The sequence below is a fragment of the Ruditapes philippinarum genome, unplaced genomic scaffold (assembly GCF_026571515.1).
Source record: "Ruditapes philippinarum isolate M1 unplaced genomic scaffold, ASM2657151v2 ctg3029_1_1_1_1, whole genome shotgun sequence".
Lineage (NCBI taxonomy): Eukaryota > Metazoa > Mollusca > Bivalvia > Venerida > Veneridae > Ruditapes > Ruditapes philippinarum.
This window is the reverse complement of record NW_026854421.1, coordinates 1-21,711: the sequence shown is the minus strand read 5'-3', so window position 1 is coordinate 21,711 and position 21,711 is coordinate 1. Positions and strand designations below refer to the sequence as shown.

Genomic DNA, 21,711 nt, shown 5'->3' with positions numbered 1-21,711 from the left:
TCCCAAATAAATAAGAAAAATTTTTGGGTAAATTTTTATCTAATTTACCTAAAGAAAAATTAAAAGAGATATTTCCCTTTACAAAAAAAACTTTTTAACCCAAAAATTTCAAAAATTTTTAAAAAAAAGGGGGAAAAAAGGGAAAAATTTGTAAAATATTTTTGGCCCAGAAAAACTTTACTTGTCAAGGGAATTTTTAAACATTTTATAAAAAAAGTTTTTAAAAAGTTTAAAATTTTTAAAATATCTCAAGCAATAATGGAAAAAATTTCCCTTTTTAAAAAAAATTTTTAACCAATAAAAGACGCCGACGCCAGGACCACGACCCCCCGGGAAGGGGCCGGGGCGACAAAATTTAGTTTTCTTTAATTTCTTTAAATTTAAATTTTAAACCCTAAAAAAGAAAAAAAAATGAAAAGAACGTCACCTCAATGCCATCTGTTTAAATTTTTTTTAAAAATTTTATTTAATAAAAAAAAATCGGGGCCATTCACAGAAAAAACCCCTTTTGTTACAAAAAAATTCTGTTGGGGGAACCCCCCTAGGAATTTAACCAATGTTTAAATATCTTCTTTAAAATTAGGTAAAGTCTACTGGGGGTAAACTGGATTTTGTGCGGGGAAAATTAAAACTTTTTACAAAATTATAGTCCTTTTTATTTTCTTTTTGGGAAATTTTTTAAAAATATTTCAAAGGAAAACCCAAAAAACCTTTTTTTTTCCCTTTAAAAATTGGCCAAAAAAAATTTAATCTGTTTGGGTTAAAAACATTGGGTTTTTACTTTAAAAAATTTACAAAAAATTCCCTAAAGTTTCCAGGGGCCCCCAATTGAGGCAAAAAAATTAAACCACTTGCCGGGGAAAACAAATAAAATGTTGGAGGGGAAGCCAGACACCAAAATGAAAAAAATATTTAACCTTTTACTAAGCCAACTCAGGTTGAGCTTAAAAAAGTTTAAAAAAAAAAAAAAAAAAAATCTGGACTGACTTTTGTATATATTTTTTGTCTCACTAAGATCATAAAATGTAATGAAATATAGGCACCATATATATATTTACAAATTTATCTAAAATACAATCATGTCAAGGAATGTCACCCTATACTTACGTTTTGAAGGTGTTGCACTGATAGAATAGAAAATCTGTCTCTGCAAGCTTTACATTTGAAGGTGTTACCCTTATTTCCAACTTTGCATTTATATCATGGCTACTCACTGAAAATAATAACTCTTAATAATCTCCTTTCCTTAAAATTTACAAAAATTCAATTTTACTTCAAGATTTTAGCAGAAACTCAAAGTTTGGTTCATTAACAAGCACTAAAGTATACATCTTGTTTCATTTTACACAGATATTGTCCATAGAGTGTGTTACTGGTGGAGTAAATGTCTAGAGATGTCTATTAGATAAGTTTTTGACATGTTAAAACTAGTGCATCATTTCTGGCACAAGCCATAAGGGCAATTTTTCTAGCAGAAGCCAAAAAGGCATTATTTCTGGCACAAGTCATAAAGTGCATTATTTCTAGCAGAAGCCATAAGGGCATTATTTCTGGCACAAGCCAAAAGTGCATTATTTCTAACACAAGCCATAAAGGCATTATTTCTGGCACAAGCTAAAAGTGCATTATTTCTAGCACAAGCCATAAGGGAATTATTTCTGGCACAAGCCATAAAGGCATTATTTCTGGCACAATTCATAAGGGAATAATTTCTGGCACAAGCCAAAAGTGCATTATTTCTAGCACAAGCCATAAGGGAATTATTTCTGCCATAATGGCATTATTTCTGGCACAAGCCATAAGGGCATTATTTCTGGCACAAGCCATATTTCTGGCACAAGTCAAAAGTGTGAGCCCTTATTAAATCAAATTCTGGCACAAGCCCAAAAGGCATTTTTAATTTTTACTGGCACAAAGCCAAAAGTGTGTTATTCTTCAGGCCCAAAAGCCAAAAAGGGCATTATTTCTTATGGCACAAGCCACAAAGTGCATTATTTTTCTGGCACAAGCAATAAGGGCATTATTGTCTGGCAACGAAGCAAATAAGGGCATTATTCTGGCACAAGCCAAAAAGTTGCAAATTATTTCTGGCACAAGCAATAAGGGCATTATTTCTAGCGCAAGCCATAAGTGCAATATTTCCTGGCCAACATAATCATAAGAGCATAACTTCTGACCACTGCTATTTAGACCGGCATCTTTAGTCGCTTTCTGATCAGACCAAGCTTTTAAAATATGCCATTTGGGGATGGAAATACATGTGTAGGTACCAATTTGAGTTGCATAATGTTATCCAGTCAGTCATGCGTTGTTGGAAGATTAAAAAATATTTTTTTTTTTGGCAAACAACACCTTATTTTTTCCCCTACTGCATAAATAGTTTTAAATTTCCTTCCTTGCTTTTCAAAATAAAAAAGTTAACTTTTTTTTCTTTGGAACAGAACCTAAAAAAAAGTTCCTTTGCCTTTCCCTTGAACTCATTGCCCTCCTGGCAAAATCCCAATTTAAATAATTTTTACTCCGGTCCCTCCCGGGAGGTGCCTTTCAATCAACTCCCCCCCATGGATCTCCCCGGGTCCCTTGGGCTTTTGGGGTTAAAAAATTACATCTTTTGGGGAAAAAAACCCCAAAAATGCAAAAAACGTTGGGGGTCTACATTTTTTTAAAAATAACACCCGGGCAAACATATTTTTTTAACCCCCTTTCTTGATTTTTGTTAAAGGAAATTTAAGATTTTTTAAAATAAAAAAAATTAGGGGTTTGGGGGGTAAAAAGATTTTTTTGTTATGAGAATTTTGTTTATTTGCTGTCTTTAGTAACAATAAAAAGGAAATAACTTGTGAAATTAGTGAATTGTGTAAAAATCAATAAATAAATGACATTTACCTGGACGGCTTTGAATACAGCCGTGGTGCATGTAAAGTGAATTTTTACAGTGTTATCTATTGATAGAGTAAATGACTACAAATAGATGCTGATTTATCAATTCATTGTTTAAATTAAAATTGATCCCATAATAAACATATAAATATATATTTTGAACATTGTTCAACAAGTTTGGAAAATGATTGCCCAATCATACTCAACCATTTACAATATGCATGAACATAGATTACCACAGTGCACCGTTAAATACTCATTTGGACACAATGGAATAATAATTCCTAATATTTAAAAGAAATGACAAATTTGACAAACTGATGTTTGTTTTTTTTTTTTTTCGGTTTTACGTCACACCGACAAAGTATATGTCATATGCTGACATTCCAGCTTAGCTGGTGGAGGAAGAGATCAGGTGCCCTTCCGTGCATTATTTCAGGCATGAATGGGCACCTGAGTAGAACCACTGACGTTCCGTAAGCTAGCTGGATAGCTTCTTCACATGAAAGAATCCAAAGTCCCTGTCGGGATACATACCCACAAAGGGTTTGAGGTGCACGGGGTTTTAAAGAAAACACCTTAACCACTTCGGGCCACGTATCCCAAAAAAATGATTAAAAAAAACATAGTTGTAATTATCATGTTCCCGATTAAAACGGGGCCCAGGTCCTATTTTTAAAACCTTGGTTGGCTCGATTTTGATCTCTTTAACAAATTGGGAAAATTGCCTTTTCCAATTTCCCAAAGCCGAACATCATAAAAAATTCGACTTGCAACCCATTTATGCATCCTTCAAGTGAATTACTGGAATTCAAAATATATATGGGTTCACCTTTTAGCATGAAAATAACCTTTTAAAAGGACATGAAGTGTGTGACATGTCCGGGGCGTCTGTGCCTCTCAGGTGGCCTAAAAGGACGGATGGACCCTCATTAAGCATAGAAAACACACACACAGACTCTTTGATCAAACAAGTATAAAATATACCATTTGGTGTTCTGCAGGTAAACACATTTCCATTTCTTCTTGCTCTAGTACTTTTCATAAATGAACTCCCAAGGAAAACACAATCATATGTATCACCAGTTCTGTTCTTTGGAATGTTATCTGAAGCAGTCACTGTTATCTGAAAGATACATAATATATTGGGAATTATCTTCTTTTTTTTAACAGTCATCAAAATGGCAATTTTCTTGCTTTAACTGGTAAAAGAATGGCTAAAATATCTAAATAAGCATTATTTTCAATCCATTATTGAAGCATAATCAACCTCAGCCTTTGGTAAGCTCTCACAAATGAGCTCACAATAAATACATGTAATGAGTATCTCCAACATGACTTTCAATCAGGGGCCATACTACGAATTCAGCGGTCAATAATCTTCCTTATATTCTGATTTATCTTGTATTCAATTACAAATCTTTTTTTTAGGAAACAAACTGCACATTTAGTTTATACAGAATACATTCCAGTGAAATGAAAGATACTATAAAAAGAGCTGTCAGTATGACAGAGCATGCTTTACTAATGTTATGGCTTGATATTATATCTTAAAGGAATTAATGAAAAATGTATATTTCATTTCACTTACATAACAACAGTGCCCTAGATAAACATAGTTTTTATCATTTTTGACAAATTGATTTTGCAAAAAAAAAAAAAAAAAAAAAAAAAAAATTAAAATCTGTCACACTAATACCAATTAAAAATACTGAAAACATTTGCTGAAGCACCGTACCATTCAATCCACAATAACATTATTCTTAATGGTTGTGATATTGCACATAAAACTTTAATCAAAGGTTATGACTGGGCCGATTGCGTATCCAATTTAGTAGGATAGCCACACTACTCTTCCAACAGACAAGAAAAAAAAAGAACAAAAAATGCAAGTAATGTACATTAAGCATCAGTATCACTTACACTTATTTCTGTATTCACTTTTGTCCCCGCCGGTTCAACTCTAAGCTTAACACATTCACCTAATGATGAGAGCCAATTGTTTGGATCATTAGACCCTGTACATTTAGACTTTCTTGTTGCTCTGAAATAGATCAAGATTCAAAATAAATACAGAAATACATGGCTTTTTTCACTATATCTTTCTTTTATTTACTTTAGTACATGTATACAGTTGCCCATATTACAAAGTACATGAAGAATTATTTGATATTTTCTGGGAATTATACTGTTTTTGTCCCTATTACAGATTTATGTCTCATGGCAGTATGTTTAATCAACAATATTGCCTTCACAATTTATTAAAGGGACTCCACTGAGGTTTTTTGACATGATGGGACTGGAAACAATTTTGAGATTTATGTTCAGTTTGATATAGGTCTAGATCAATAACTTGTGAGCAAAATTTTAGATCATTTACTCAATCCGTTTTTCCACAATAATCATTCTATTTCTGAAACATTTTTCACTCAAATCTTGCTAAGAATATCACCAAAATAAAATTTTCAATTTATTTCTGAACTATCTTTGGTTATATTTCTGTTTTAAGTGCCCCAGCTGATCTTTGTAAGAAATCAAAATGTTTTGTTTTAGGCTCTTGGACGACCTCCGTGGAGTTCCTTTAACCTTGTTAAAACAAGAGCCCGGTTTGAGCCGGGTGATGCTCCCCGAATAGGTTTTGGACACAGGAAAGTACACCTCATGAAGTTTTAGAGTTATGTCCATGGAAAAAGTTTAAAGTCCAAAATAAAGCAAGGCAGAGTTACTGTTCTTTGCACTGCACTTCTAATCAATGTGATCTATCAACCTACAAAGTTTCTTGATGATATCTCTTATGATTTCCGAGTTATGTCCCGGACAACTTCAAAAAGTAAAAATAAACAAAGGGCAATAACTCCAGAATTAGGCAAGGCAGAGTTATGATTCTTGTGCACTGCACATCTACCCATTGAGATATATCTACCTACAAAGTTTCATGTTGATATCTCTTATAGTTTTACAGCTATGTCCTGGACAAGATTTTTCAAAAAGGGGAGATTATTAAAAAATGAGGCTTAACAGAGTTATGGTTCTTTTGCACTGCACCTCTACTCAATGAGATCTATCTACCTACAATAATTCATCTTGATATCTCTTATAGTTTTAGAGTTATGTTCCGGACAAAGTTCAAAGTGTTAAAATTAACAAAGGGCAATAACTCCAAAATTAGGACAAAAAGAGTTATTGTTCTTATGCACTGCACATCTACCCATTAAGATCTATTCACCTACAAAGTTTCATGTTGATATCTCTTATAGTTTTAGAGTTATGCCCCGGACAAGATTTTTCTATAAGGGGAGATAATTCAAAAATGAGGCTTAACAGAGTTATGGTTCTTTTGCACTGCACCTCTACTCAATGAGATCTATCTACCTACAATGTTTCATCTTGATATCTCTTATAGTTTTAGAGTTATGTTCCAGACAAAGTTCAAAGTGTTAAAATTAACAAAGGGCAATAACTCCAAAATTAGGACAAAAAGAGTTATTGTTCTTATGCACTGCACATCTACCCATTGAGATCTATTCACCTACAAAGTTTCATGTTGATATCTCTTATAGTTTTAGAGTTATGCCCCGGACAAGATTTTTCTATAAGGGGAGATAATTCAAAAACCGGGCAAAATAGAGTTATGGTTCTTTGACACTGCACTCCCCCTCAATGCCCTCTTCCAGTGTATGAAGTTTCAACAAATTATCTCCATGGGTTTTCAAGTTATGCTCCGGACAAGACAACGGACGGACGGACAGACGGACAAGGCGCCGACTATATGCTCCCCCGAAATTTTTCGGGGAGCATAAAAAATACACAACTATTGCATTCAAACATTATGACATGCTTTGTCAAAAAAGTGGAAGTAAATCTTCTTACTTTTCCAATCTGAATTCTGAACTTGGCTTGGTTAGCTTCCTTACTTGAAAGCAACAAATATCTCTTGCAAAATCGAAACAACAGTGGTGAGAAGAAATGTTTCAATTTCAAAAACATAATTAATCAGTGCTTTTTTCCTACAAGGGTTTAATATAATTAAACAAGAGCACCGCTTGGCAGAGCATTATATTCCTAAACTAGAAATGTGTCCATATAGGACACGGATGCCCCCACACGCCACTGTTCTGTCAATCTTATGACTCTAGGTCAAATATTTTTTGGACTACATGTGCCACAAGTTGAAAACTAAAAATCAACAAAGGGCCATAATTCTGTTAAATTTGGTCGCAGCAAAAATTCCTTCCTTCACTACCATCTACACATTAAGGTTGTTAATCCCTGGAAGTTTAAAGACGTTTCCGGGAGTAGTCACTGCGCACATAAACCGCGCATGTCACTTTCCGTCACTTGTTATTTATTTCTTTTTTTGCGTTGGGTTTAATTAAAGTTTTTAAAGATTTTTTTGTTTCTATACAATTTTGAAGATTGTCATAAAGCATAGATCCCTGACCTATCTTATTCTTATTATCAGATTAGTGGTTAAATCTGTTGTTAACTCAATAAAAGATCAGAGTAGGAATATATCAATGCACTTGAGTCTAGTGAATTTGATGGTGAAGGTCACATTTCACACAGCCTAAATTTCATGACTACATCAAAAGGACAACACAGTAAGACACTTTGTCAAAATCTAGGTCAGCTGATATCAAAGTTCACTTTACATCTTAATCTGTGCTGATGGTTCAAAATATTGCAAAATATCTAACCTCAAGCATTTGTCAATTGCTAGAAGAACTTTTTTTTAAAGTTTTTACTATAAGTTTTTACTATATACATAAAAGGAAAACCAATGGTCCCCCCCCCCGGGTGGGGCCGATTTTGACCCCAGGGCTATAATTTGAACAATCTGGGTAGAGGTCTACCAGACAATGCATTATGCAAAATATCTAAGCTCTAGGCCTTTTGGGTCTTTACAAGAAGGTATTTTAAGTTTTTACTATATGTACATATAGTGAAAATCAATGACCCCCGGGGCAGGCTGATTTTGACCCTTGGGCTATAATTTGAACAATCTTGGTAGAGGTCTACCAGACAATGCCTTATGCAAAATATCTAAAGCTCTAGGCCTTTTGGGTCTTTACAAGAAGGTATTTTAAGTTTTTACTATATGTACATATAGTGAAAATCAATGACCCCTGGGGCTGGGCCGATTTTGACCCCAGGGCTATAATTTGAACAATCTTGGTAAGGGTCTGCCAGACAATGCCTTATGCAAAATATCTAAGCTCTAGGCCTCTTGGGTCTTTACAAGAAGGTATTTTAAGTTTTTACAATATGTACATATAGTGAAAATCAATGACCCCCGGGGCAGGTTGATTTTGACCCTTGGGCTATAATTTGAACAATCTTGGTAGAGGTCTACCAGACAATGCCTTATGCAAAATATCTAAGCTCTAGGCCTTTTGGGTCTTTACAAGAAGGTATTTTAAGTTTTTACTATATGTACATATAGTGAAAATCAATTGCAAAAAACGCAATTGTCTTAAAAACCTGTGCGTATTGTCATATTCATCACCGCAAAATTAATCTGTCGTATGCTCGTAGTTTTGGACAAATTATATCGATATGCATGCTATCCGAATATTCCCGAATTAATGCTAACTAATCAACGGTCTCCGGTCTTCGACGGTTCCCGGTCTCCAAAGATCGACTTAGCCTTATCAATAAACAAGAGGGCCATGATGGCCCTATATCGCTCACCTTAAGGAATAGATCTTAACTGGATTTTTCTTATTTAAAACAAGCAACATGTTTATAAAATACTTTAATGTTATTTAGTTAGTGTTTTTGAGCAAGAGGAATGCAATCAAGTGTATAGAAATACCTCTTTTTTCTTTTCTTTAAAGTATAGGTTGCTAAAAAATACACTCCCTGTAGTGTGTTTACATCATGAAAATTTTAACAATGACATCATAATTAACAAGGCGAAATACAAATTTGGATAATACTTCAATAAAAATGGGTCAAAGACAAAAATGGGCGGGTTGAATTTGTATACCAAATAACATGACTCATGAGGCTGTAATGTTACAAAAATGTACTACCATTGACCAGTAATGTCGAACATTTTACTAAGTCGGTAAACAGGAAGTGGATAAGCGATAGACCTGAACTTGGGACCACATATTAATGCAGTCACATTACCAAATATCAAGAGGCTGTGTTATGTAGTCGCTGAGAAAACTGTTACGGAAATTTCCTTCCATTTACAATTAATGCCAAAAATTCAACTAAGTCATCAAACGGGAAGTGGATGAGCCACATACCTGAAATCATATCCCATTGTATGTGACTACATGTTGATGCTGCATACCAAATATCAAAAGGCTGTGATAAGTAGTTGCTGAGAAAATCGTTAGGAAAAATTCCTACCATTGACCATTATTATGAATTTAATTAAGTCAGTTAACATGAAGTGGATGAGTGACAGACCTGAAATCGAATCCCATAGTATGGGACAATGTGTTAATGCTGTATACTAAATATTATGAGGTTCTCTAGAGTAGTTGCTGAGAAAAATGTTACCAAAAATGGCCCAACCAATTTGCCTGCGTGCCCGGAATTAAGTCTCAATACATGATGGTAAACAGTATTTTTTTTTGCATATAACCAGTATTATAGTTGTACCAGATATCCCATTAGTGTTTAGATATTGAAATAATTTTTGATAAAGGTGTTTACTCAGGGGTATCATGTTGGGGACAGGATCTAACCCCAAGCATCTATGGTTTATCATATTTGGACATCCCTTTCTACAAAAACTTCTTCCTGTTCACATGAGTGGCTCTATACACAGGTTTTAATCATAAAATAAAATCATGTAAAACAAACAGCAGGGATCTCAGGAAGGTCAGAATTTCATGTGGCAGACTGTTTGGCCAAAAATTTTCATGAGTCAAATCAGTTTTTTCTTGTGTTATTTTTCTACACGAATCATCATGTTTTCAGAAATTACTGTTTGGGAAGTCATTTAGAGTAGATTTTCAAGTTTAAATTGATAACTATTGTAAGGTTAGGCAATTATAAGCTTCTTGCTTAGTTAACATGATAAAGATAATTAAGTATTTCTAGCACCATGGATAATTACCATAATTATTGTTCCATTTTCACTTACATTTATTGAGGTGATAAACACATGTGTACATGCAGGGGTAAAAGTTTACAGAAACTTAAATTCTGAAAGAAAAAGTTGGGGGTCAGGGGGCCGCAAGGGCCCCCAGTGGGTCCAGGGCAACGCCCTGGCTAGGGGTTCAGGGGGCTGGAGGCCCTTGGAAGCTTTTGCAATTTAGTGAATTTAAAAGTTCAAAAAAGGCTCAGATACATACTCAAGTGCTTTATTTATCTTCAGATGTAATTTATCTGATATGTTAAAATTTACACAAATTCACTGAGCAATACTATTTAAGCAATATATACACATTCCACATAACAAATTATGTTCATTCTTTTACTTTCAATTTCATATCTTAAATTTAATCCTTTTCCATTGTCTTCCACTTGTTAATGTAGCACACTTTCAACTGACTTGACAATTTCTTCAGATGTGGAAACATTTTGAATTTTCAATCCTAAATGATCCATTACTACTTGACTAGTTTCATCATCAAAGTACTGAAAGATTACTTTGTTATTGTTTTTTTGTTAGTTGCCTCATCCATATTCAAAGATATTAACTTATCTCTCACTTTTGACTTCACTCCATCCTTAACAGATTTGGCTACACCATGTGTTGTTATGTACATTGCACTGGTTGGAGAAAGAGTAGTTTTTTCAAGAGCAGGCTTGTCTTCAGCTAAACGTTTGGCAAGATGTTAGAGATCGCCTGCTATGGAAAATGGCAGTCAATGTTCACTAAGAAAGGCAGTTGTGATTGCTCTTTGTTTGGCAATGCGGTCTTGCATACTTTCAATCTTTTTGTCCACAGCTTTTGATGAGCCTGGCAGTACATGAAAAAGACAATTTTCAAATAAAAGATGTATGAAACATATCAAATAAAATATCACACTCATAAATTGTCAATTTAGTTTGGAAACAAGGAAATAATCAAACTAAAAAAAACATAGATAAAGAAAATCCTGTTCTAATTAAGGCTCCCACGTTTACAATTTTTTGTAAACGTTTACACGACTGCTAAGAACCGAAACGATACCGTTTAAACGGTGGTACCTCTATGTACTATACACACCATGTACTTGAGTCGCCAAATGATGTCTTTCTTTCTATTTTTAATACATGTACAAATAAAGAATGTGCAAGGCTCATCACGATTGAGTCAGCACACATTTTTTGTATTGTAACCCAATTTTTTACCAAAAATGTATAATGTCACGAGCAATTTTTGCACGGTAATGCTGTGTGGAGGGTTGTAAACACCCATTTTCCGTTTTTTTTTTACTTTGGAATAAACCACTAGAATTGATAAAATCCATGATTACAGGCAATGATTAAGAAATTTTATAAGACAATATGGTCATTTCGATTAAACAGTAAACAAAATCGTAAAACAATTATGAATGAAAATCGAAACGAATCCGTTTAAACGTGTAATCGTGGGGCCTTAGTTCTAATCCTTAAAATTAATATTAAGCTGGAAAAAATCTCCAGACCTATTAAAAATGTGGGCATAGGTTCCCCTGCACAAGCCATTTTTTAATTCAACCCCCAACCCTTGCCCAGACCACATGAAAGTTGGGGGAAGACAGAAGAAAAAGAGGGGGTGGGGTAATGTGAATTGTTTATTAACTACACAATGCACAACTAAACCTCTTTTCGTTACTTACTCTAGATAGTGGCTAAACTACAAAGAGAAATGATCTTACTTGGCCTAAGATTCTTTTAGTGGTCCTCATCTTCAGCTCATCGTGATTAAGAAGCACCTTTTTCTGTTCGATTTGTCTAGTTGATCGTTTTGGAACAGACTTCACAAAAGCCCATTGCATTTGGTTTCTTCAACCAAGCATCCCATTTTTCACATTTAGAGTCCTTTTCTGCTAACCACTCCCACCTCCATTTGTTTTTTTGCACCCTTTTTCAGACCAAACTTCACCGTTGTTGTCATTGTATTTGTACATGTATTTTGACATCAAATGACTATGCAACAAACGATTTCATTGGCTGGTGTAAAAAATGACGACCAATCAAATCTGATCTTGTATATTCTAGCTCAATTTTTCATCGGCAATCTCCGTATTGTAATTGTTTTTGAATCCGGGTCAACTCATCCCTAAAACATACTCGGCCCCCGAGTCAGCTCGGCCCTATTCCAACTCGGCACGGGTCAACTTGGCCCACTTTTAAAAATGGGTAAAGGACATCAAAGGACTCCTATTGTCACGGGCTATTATTATCAATCAATGTGTATGTTAAATAAACCGATTAATTAGGTGATAATTATGATTGACTTATTCATTCAAATTTGATTAGTGACCACCTGCAATTAATTAGAAGCTTATGCTATTAAGTAAACACGTTTTTGTTTCATATTTTTTTGAAAATTACTTTACAAACAAAAAGCATCTAAGGAAACACATTTTTATTATATCTATATTCACAGGCACAAGTATCGGACCTGGGAAGAAAAAATATGAAGTTATTTTATCAATCTGGTCATATTTTTTTCTTCCCAGGTTCGATAATCGTGCCTGTGTCTATATTTAATTTTATCGAATCTGCAAGACAAATAACTTTTTTTTTCTAAATATACTTTATTTCAGCAGAGGTACAATGTATAATTATATAATAATAATAAGATATTTCTTATTATTCATTTACCTTAGCAACATGCAAAGCAAAGTAAATACCTTATAGGTCTATATATTTTTGTAAAGTGGGCCGAGTTGACCCATGCCGAGTTGGTATAGGGCTGAGTTGACTCTTTTCCATTGTTTTTGATTCGTATACAAACGGGTCTGAGATGGACAAATTTATTTTAAAATATATATCAAGAACTATCAAGCAATTTACGCACGCTAATTAGTGAGGCATGCACACACACCCTTCCCGATTTCTCATCGGATTTGCGTCATTCAGAAAAATGACCTTGGAGATCGCCGAAAACATTGTATAATTTTAGAAATCATATCACGGGAGGTGATATTTACATAAATACTAAATGTCATCCCTTAATACTTCACAAATAGTTAACAAAATACCTGTTTCAACGAAGCACACCGATAATTGTATTCATCTTCACTTCTTTGTTTTGAAATACGAGTTTATGTTACAAAATTTCTCAATTTCCTTGTTCAAGGTCGCCATTTTGTCCTAATTCCCGTAATCCAATTAGTTTAGTTTATAGGTCAGATTGATACAGATGTTTTCTAAGACTCAGGACTGATTGATATCTATTATTTAATGATTTGAATTGTATGTTTATAATCAGAATAAAATATTATGTCATAAATCGTTCAGCAGATTCAGTAAGACCGGTGTACACAAAAATATATGATTTTTTCCGCAAACCGGAAGGAAGCATTTAAGTAATATCCGCACTGTAACTTAAACTGTTATCTTAATAAGCTATTTTTTTGTGAAAAAAATACAACACTTTTTGTTCACTTTCGTTTCTTTGTGCAATATCTTACAAATAAAATGTGCAAGTCAATGTCAAGAACCAAAATACCTTGCAATTTATTTCGGAAATGACACAGTCTTCCTTTCTGATGATATTACGAAATTTATGGAAAAATCCATTATTAAATGGGGAAATCAACTTCACTGTAGCTCTCAAATTTGTGCTAATCTGATCGACTCTGTTTTGAATTAACATTCACATTCAACAAACTTTTCATCCTTCTTATGCTTTAAAAGAAAAATCTTCATAACAATGTCTGTTGAGACAAATAATACAAGATACACTGTCTCAATTTATCCCTACAAAGAAAGTCTATATAACCTTGCAATAAAAAAACTCTTTAACTCCCAAAATAGAGACCAATTTTCAGCCTTAGACCATAATTTGAATATACTTTGTAGGAACTAACAAGCTTATGCCTTGTGAGAAATATCTAAGCTCTAGCCCTTTCCATTTTGAAGTATAAGAACTTTTAAGTTTTTTCTTTTAGTTGCCATAGCAACCAGAGTTTACCATGGAATGGCATTCTTTGAACAATCTTGATAGAGCTTCATACAATGAGTATTCCTGCCAAGTTTCATTAATATTGGCCCAGTGGTATTGTAGAAGATGTCGTCCGAATAAAATCAAATGTGGACGAACGCCATTTAGTTGGCCATCCTAAAAGCTCACCTGCACTTTGTGCAAGGTGAGCTAAACATGAGACTGTCGATTTGTCTACTCAGGCAGACGGTCTTTACAGACCGGCAGAGACAGTTGATTTTGCGGAGACCGTCAATAAGTAGGTCCCAGCTGTATCTATAGACGCTTTGAAAGCATTATGGCGTCATACAAAAGGGAAAATGATTTAAAACAAAACAGTCGTAAATAATCAAAAATCAGTCAGAAAACAAAACTTGTTAAAATATTATGAAATATAACATGAGCATTTTATATAAAATATAAAACAATTGTTACAAGTTCTAGTAAATTGTTAATCCTATTTTCTTTTTAAAAAAGTTTAAATTTTATTGATATTGAAACCATAAAATTCATATCTTCATAATTGAATACCCAATTGATCTTGAAATCATAGGGTATTGAGTTTTGGAATACCCAATTAAATGGAGCAAATACCCAATTCCAAAGGAAATGATGGAGTAATACCCAATTCACTTTAAAAGCTTATCTGTTGCTCTGTAGTATATAGTGAAAAAATCAACAAAGGGCCATAATTCTGTTAAATTTGGTTGCAGCAAAAATTCCTTCCTTTACTACCATCTACACAATAAGGTTGTTCATCCCTGTAAGTTTAAGCAAAATCTGCCATCCGGTTTAAGAGGAGTTAAGTTCACAAAATTTCTACATAGTATATAGTGAAAAAATCAACAAAGGGCCATAATTCTGTTAAATTTGGTTGCAGCGAAAATTCCTTCCTTTACTACCATCTACACATTAAGGCTGTTCATCCCTGTAAGTTTAAGCAAAATCTGCCATCCAGTTTAAGAGGAGTTGCGTTCACAAGATTTCGGGACGGACGGACGGACGGACGGACGGACTGACGGACGGACGGACGGACGGACGGACAAGTGCAACGCTATATGCTCCCACATTGTGGGGGCATAAAAAGCAACTCTCCTTTATAGCTGAAAAACCTTCACATATATATATACTGCAAATTCACTTATATTCATGGGCATGAAATTTCGTGGTTTTATCAAAATTGGCATTTTCGTGGGTTCTTAAATTCGTGGATTTTCAATTTCTTGTAAAAAAAAAATAAAGAAATAACCTAAGTTTGTTTGTTTGTTTGATTTGGGTTTTACGTCACACCAACACAGTATAGGTCATTTGGCGACATTCCAGCTTTACTGGTGGAGGAAAACCTCAGGTGCCCCTCCGTGCATTTTTTCAGGCATGAACGGGCACCTGAGTAGAACCACTGACGTTCCGTAAGCTAGCTGGATAGCTTCCTCACATAAAAGAATCCAAAGTCCCTGTGGGAATCGAACCCACAGCAGTGAGGGGCAAGTGGTTTGAAGTCAACGATCTTAACCACTCGGCCAGACGCCCCAAATAACCTAAGTAATCTTACACTTAATCGCAGCGCATTTTACTTACCACATGCACATATCTTTATGTATCACACAGCGCTTGTCAGTAAATTTAATCCTTGCCTCTGGGCATTCATTACACAAAAATCGGAGGAAAAGCCCCAATGCATGTTTGTAATATATAGAATAGAGACATGGCAAGAAATATTTGTAAAATTTCCTCGGATCTTAAATTCGTGGATTGACCTACCCACGAAAACCACGAAAATTCGTGCCCGACGAATAATAATGATTTTACAGTATATTACATAAAACCTTGACATGTGTACACAAAAAAGATTTTTAGTTTAATAAAAAAATATCAACCAAGGCAACTTGAGTTGTTGAGTTATTGGTCAGAAACAGTCTTTACATACAAGGTCAATATGATATTGACCTTTGACCCTTAAATCAATAGGGGTTATCTACTGGCCAAGATCAATGCACCTGTGAAGTTTGAAGGTAAAGGGGCCCATGAGTTTGGATATTGATCAGAAAGTGTTTCTATATACAAGGTAAATGTGACCTTCACCTTTGACCCCTTGACCCCAAAATCAATAGGGGTCATCTGCTGGTCATGAACAATCATCATACCAAGTTTGAAGTTTCTAGGCCTAAGCATTCTTTTGTTATTGATCGGAAACTGTTTTTATATACAAGGTCAATGTGACCTTGATCTTTGACCCCTTGACCCCAAAATCAATAGGGGCCATCTGCTAGTCATGAACAATCATCAAACCAAGTTTGAAGTTCCTAGGCCTTAGCGTTCTTTAGTTATTGATCAGAAACCGTTTTTACCTACAAGGTCAATGTGACCTTGACCTTTGACCCCTTGACCCCAAAATCAATAGGGGTCATCTGCTGGTCATGAACAATCATCAAACCAAGTTTGAAGTTCCTAGGCCTAAGCGTTCTTTAGTTATTGATCGGAAACCGTTTTTACCTACAAGGTCAATGTGACCTTGACCTTTGACCCCTTGACCCCAAAATCAATAGGGGTCATCTGCTGGTCATGAACAATCATCAAACCAAGTTTGAAGTTCCTAGGCCCAGGTGTTCTTTAGTTATTGATCAGAAACCGTTTTTACCTACAAGGTAATTGTGATATTGACCTTTGACCCCAAAATCAATAGGAGTCATCTGCTGGTCATAAACAATCATCAAGAACAATCATCATACTAAGTTTGAAGTTCCTAGGCCAAAGCGTTCTTTAGTTATCACTCGGAAACAATTTGGTCTCCGGACCGACGGACAGACAAATGCAAAGCAATAAACCCCCTTCTTTGAAGGGGGCATAATAAGCAAATTTTTTAGGGCATATAATTAATGTACTCAAAATAAGTGATCATCCTATGAAGTTTGACAGCTATATTACCATTATAACAATATTAAGGTCATTTGATATTGACCTTTAACTTTGTGACCCCAATAAAGATATGGATCTTTTATCATATATAGGCAACCATCCTATTAAAGCCAAATGGAACTTGTATAATGCTCCAGAAGGCACAATTTTCAGTGTTAAGGTCATTGTGAACCTGACCTTTGATCTTATGACCCTAAAATCAATAGGGGTCATGTATTGGACATGGATGTTCCCCTCTTTAAAATTTTACAGCTGTAGGTTGATTAATACTTAAGTTATTGAGGGAAAACTGTTTTCAGTTTTAAGGTAATAATGACCTTGACCTTTGACCTTGTGACTAAAAATTAATAGGAGTCTTCTACTAAATATTTTCAGTTTTAAGGTAATAGTGACCTTGACCTTGTGACCCCAAAATCAATAGGGGTCTTCCACCCAATATGGACAATCATCCTATGAAGTTTGAATATTGTGGGCTAAATGGAACTTAAGTTATGCTCCGGAAACTGTTTTCAGTTTCAAGGAAATTGTGACCTTGACCTTTGACACTGTGACCCCAAAATCAATAGGGGTCTTTTACCCAATATGGACAATCATTCTATGTAGTTTGAATATTGTGGGCCAAATAGAACTTAAGTTATGTTCGGAAACCAAATTGCTAACAGACAGGCATATAAAAACTTACTTTTTTCCAAAGAAACACCATCCACATAGAGGGTTTCTTCCTTTGATAGTCTCTTTGCATGTTTTAAACTCTGAACAATTTGTACTGGAATACAAATGCACCTGCAAGTACAAAATGCTCAGTAAATAAGTGAAACAAATAACTGAAGGGCCATCATGAGCCTAGTTTGCACATCTTCATGAAACTATTCCTCACTAAAAAGCCCAAAACAACCAATTATTATTGTCAAGTTTCATAAAATCCATCCACTTTATCAGGAAGGTGTCATTTTTCTTAGTTATTCATCTTATAATGCATACCATAATCAATGTTTGACAAAAATAATATTTTCTAATCTTATATTGTAAAAAGATCACAAGTTTAAATAAACTCTGCCATGCTGATCACTAGATGTTGATTTAGAAATGGTTCAACTTGGCACTAGCAGGCAAGCTTATTTCTTTTTTAGCTCGGACTGCAATTTTTTGCGGCGACCAAAACGACTTCAGCTATATCTGCATAAAGCCACCCAAGTAATGTTCAAGTCATGCTACATCAAAATTTGTAGAGCTGTTTAAGAAGGTATTTATTGTTTAAAGGTTCTTCTAAATTAACACTGTAACAGTGTTACTAACATACCCTGTCTAAGTGAAGTTTTACATGAAGCACACAATTGTGCTATTTCAAAAGATTGAGGTATGGATCTGGACTTTCAGTGCAAAATCTTGATCAATGCTATACCTGCACATGCAAGTAATAAATTCATTGAAGAAATATAATCAAATAACACCTGTGTATGTGTCAACAGAAATACATTTGTATACTTATCTAGTTATCAACAGAAATACATTTGTATACTTATCTAGTTATCACTCTTTCAAAGCCACAAAATGTGACAAATTCAAAAACAATACAAGTAAAATGGTTTCCTGCGGGGATCATTTTTAATGATATAAAGATATTTCATTTAACTATTTTCAACATAGTTGGGGAATAAATAAACGTTTGTATCAGGAATATAGTTGACAATAATCAATCAATATAGAAGAAGGTCTTTGGAAACTGGTGACCGTTAAAGACCTGAGACCGGAGAAGGTCGAACATAAAACAATTATTTCTTTTTAAGAAAATGATAAAATACCATTTTATGAATAATTCAGAGCAAAAAAAGTAAAGTAAACACACAAGTTTACGCAGAAAATATCTCTATTTAGTATGGCAGATGCCACTACGAATATTTTAATTTTGTAGATTTTCAGTATAAACAATTTATTGTTTGTAAAATTTGAGATAGTTATAAAGAAACATTGATAATTTTCAAACACATCATTCAAGTTTTTCCACCTTAAACGGTAAAATAATTATAGAAAATTAGAAATATCACGTAATAGTTTTTTGTTGTTAATTAGGTGTAATTTGGACTAATTCCCTAGAGGTAAATCCGTAACGTACCGGCAAACGTTATTTAGCTAGGTTTTCGAAAAGGTCAATTAACCAATCATGTACGATTTACAGATCACATGATCCTCCATGTACCGAAAACAGGTCACGTGCTCCTCCATGCCTCAAAAGTTAAACGCGTACCAATACCCTGCGGTCTTCAGACCGCAGGGAACAAGGTATGATCTGCTACAGGGTATATTTTGTGTCCAGTAGGTAACTTTTTCATCGATCATTGTAAGTGTGTGACTCAACAGTGACATTTTATTTGCATGGCTCTATCATTTCTATTGATGATACCTATATAACAAGAGCCACCGCCGGGCGGGGGCAACGCTCGACTTTTTACTTTTTCTAAACGCAAACATAGAAAGGTTTGAACATATCTTAATGTTTCCTTTTTATAAATTTAGTTGGTCTGTCTTGTCACATAAGTTTTGTTTATATATTTTGTATATATATATGAATAGAAACATTAAGCAAATTTCTAAAAATAGCAACATTACGCAATTTCTTAAAATAGCAACATGACGCAATTTCTAAAAATAGCAACATGACGCAATTTCAAAAAATAGCAACAATGACGCAATTTCTAAAAATAGCAACAATGACGCAATTTCTAAAAATAGAAAAAATGACGCAATTTCTAAAAATAGCTACAATGACGCAATTTCTAAAAATAGCAACAATGACGCAATTTCTAAAAATAGCAACAATGATGCAATTTCTAAAAATAGAAACAATGACGCAATTTCTAAAAATAGCAACAATGACGCAATTTCTAAAAATAGAAAAAATGACGCAATTTCTAAAAATAGAAAAAATGACGCAATTTCTAAAAATAGAAAAAATGAAGCAAATTTCTAAAAATAGCAAAAAATGACGCAATTTCTAAAAATAGAAAAAATGACGCAATTTCTAAAAATAGCAGCAATTTCTAAAAAAATAGAAACAATGACACAATTTCTAAAAATAGAAACAATGACGCAATTTCTAAAAATAGCAACAATGACGCAATTTCTAAAAATAGAAACAATGACGCAATTTCTAAAAAGAGAAAGAATGATGCAATTTATATAAATAGAAAGAATGACACAATTCTATAAATAGAAACAATGACCCAATTCTATAAATAGAAACAATGACGCAATTCTATAAATAGAAACAATGACGCAATTCTAGTTGTTGTTGTTGTAAATATATATATATATATATAGACACACACACACACACACACACACACACACACACACACACACCAATAAATATATAATTATGGTCATTTAATGCACAAATCTGAGAAAATTCAGTAATTTAACCTTCAAGGTCAAGGTCATTAAAGAGCCCAAGCAAATTTGGGTTTGATAAACAACAAGGTCTGGTCCTTAAGAATGTTCTCTTATAATATGAAGTTGATCCCTTCAATAATAGCAAAGTTACAGTCAGTTACCGCCAAAACAATGAAAATTTCAATAATTTGATCTTCAAAGACAATGTCATTAATGAGTGAAGGTCAAGATCTTTCGGTATATTTTTAACAGTAATCTTTGAAGATTATTATGTTCAAGTTTCAAGACAATCCATTCAAAAATAACAAAGTTACAGCCAATAAAAGCCAAAAAAATGAAAATTTCAATAATTTGACCTTCAAAGTCAAGGTCATTTATGAGTGAAGGTCAAGGTCTGGCTGGTTATTTTTAAGGGATATCCTTAAAGATTATTATGTTCAAGTTTGAAGACAATCCATTCAAAAATAACAAAGTTACAGCCAATAACAGCATGAACAAGTAAAAATTGGACTTTTAACCTTGAAGGTCAAGGTCATTTATGGATGAAGGTCAAGGTTAGTGTGGTCTACTGAAAGGTCTTGTCCCAAGGGTTGTTGTGGCCAAGTATGAAGACAATACACCAAGAAATAAACAAGAGGGCCATGATGGCCCTGAGGTCGCTCACCTGTATATAGGCCCCCCCCCACCCCCAGGCCAATTTTTTACCCAAGGGCTTTTATTTGTTTATTTGAACAGACTTGCTAGACACCCATAAGAAGATGTTTCATGCTAAACATCTAAGTTCTAGCTCATTGGGTTTTTTAAAAGAAGATTTTTAAAGTTTTTACTATACACATATAGTTAAAAACAATGACACCCCTGGGGCAGGGCCAGTTTTGACCCCCGGGCTTTTATTTGAACAAACTTTGTAGATATTTACTTAAAGACGTTTCATGCTTAATATCTAAACTCTAGCTATTTGGGTTTTTTCAAAGAAGATTTTTAAGTTTTTGCTATACACATATAAGGAAAATCAATGACCCCCCCGGGCGGGGCCAGTTTTGACCCCAGGGCTTTTATTTGAACATACTTGGTAGATACCCATTAGAACATGTTTCATGCTAAATATCTTAGCTCTAGCTCTTTGAGTTCTTTTAAAGAAGATTTTTTAAGTTTTTGGGGCGGGCCAATTTTGACCCCAGGGCTTTTATTTGAACAAACTTGGTAGACACTCATTAGAAGATGTTCCATGCTAAATATCTTAGCTCTAGCTCTTTGGGTTCTTTAAAAGAAGATTTTTTAAGTTTTTACTATATGCATATAGGGAAAATCTATGACCCCCTGGGGTGGGGTCAATTTTGACCCCAGGGCTTTTATTTGAACAAACTTGGTAGACATTCACTAGAAGACGTTTTTCATGCCAAATATCTAAGCTCTAGCTCTTAAGGTTTCTTTAAAAA

The 21,711-nt window shown here is 34.2% G+C and overlaps 1 protein-coding gene across 1 annotated transcript; it reads right to left on the bottom strand.

The window, feature by feature from the left end:
* Positions 1-1,088: 1,088 nt before the first annotated feature.
* On the bottom strand, positions 1,089-17,706 carry LOC132740082 (plexin-A4-like; the record flags this gene model as incomplete). The annotated part of the gene is made up of 4 exons (XM_060727942.1): positions 1,089-1,213; positions 3,868-4,006; positions 4,804-4,924; positions 17,565-17,706. Coding segments are annotated over 4 exons (512 nt in total), but the record flags the coding sequence as incomplete, so codon positions are not given.
* Between the last annotated feature and the right edge of the window lie 4,005 nt (positions 17,707-21,711).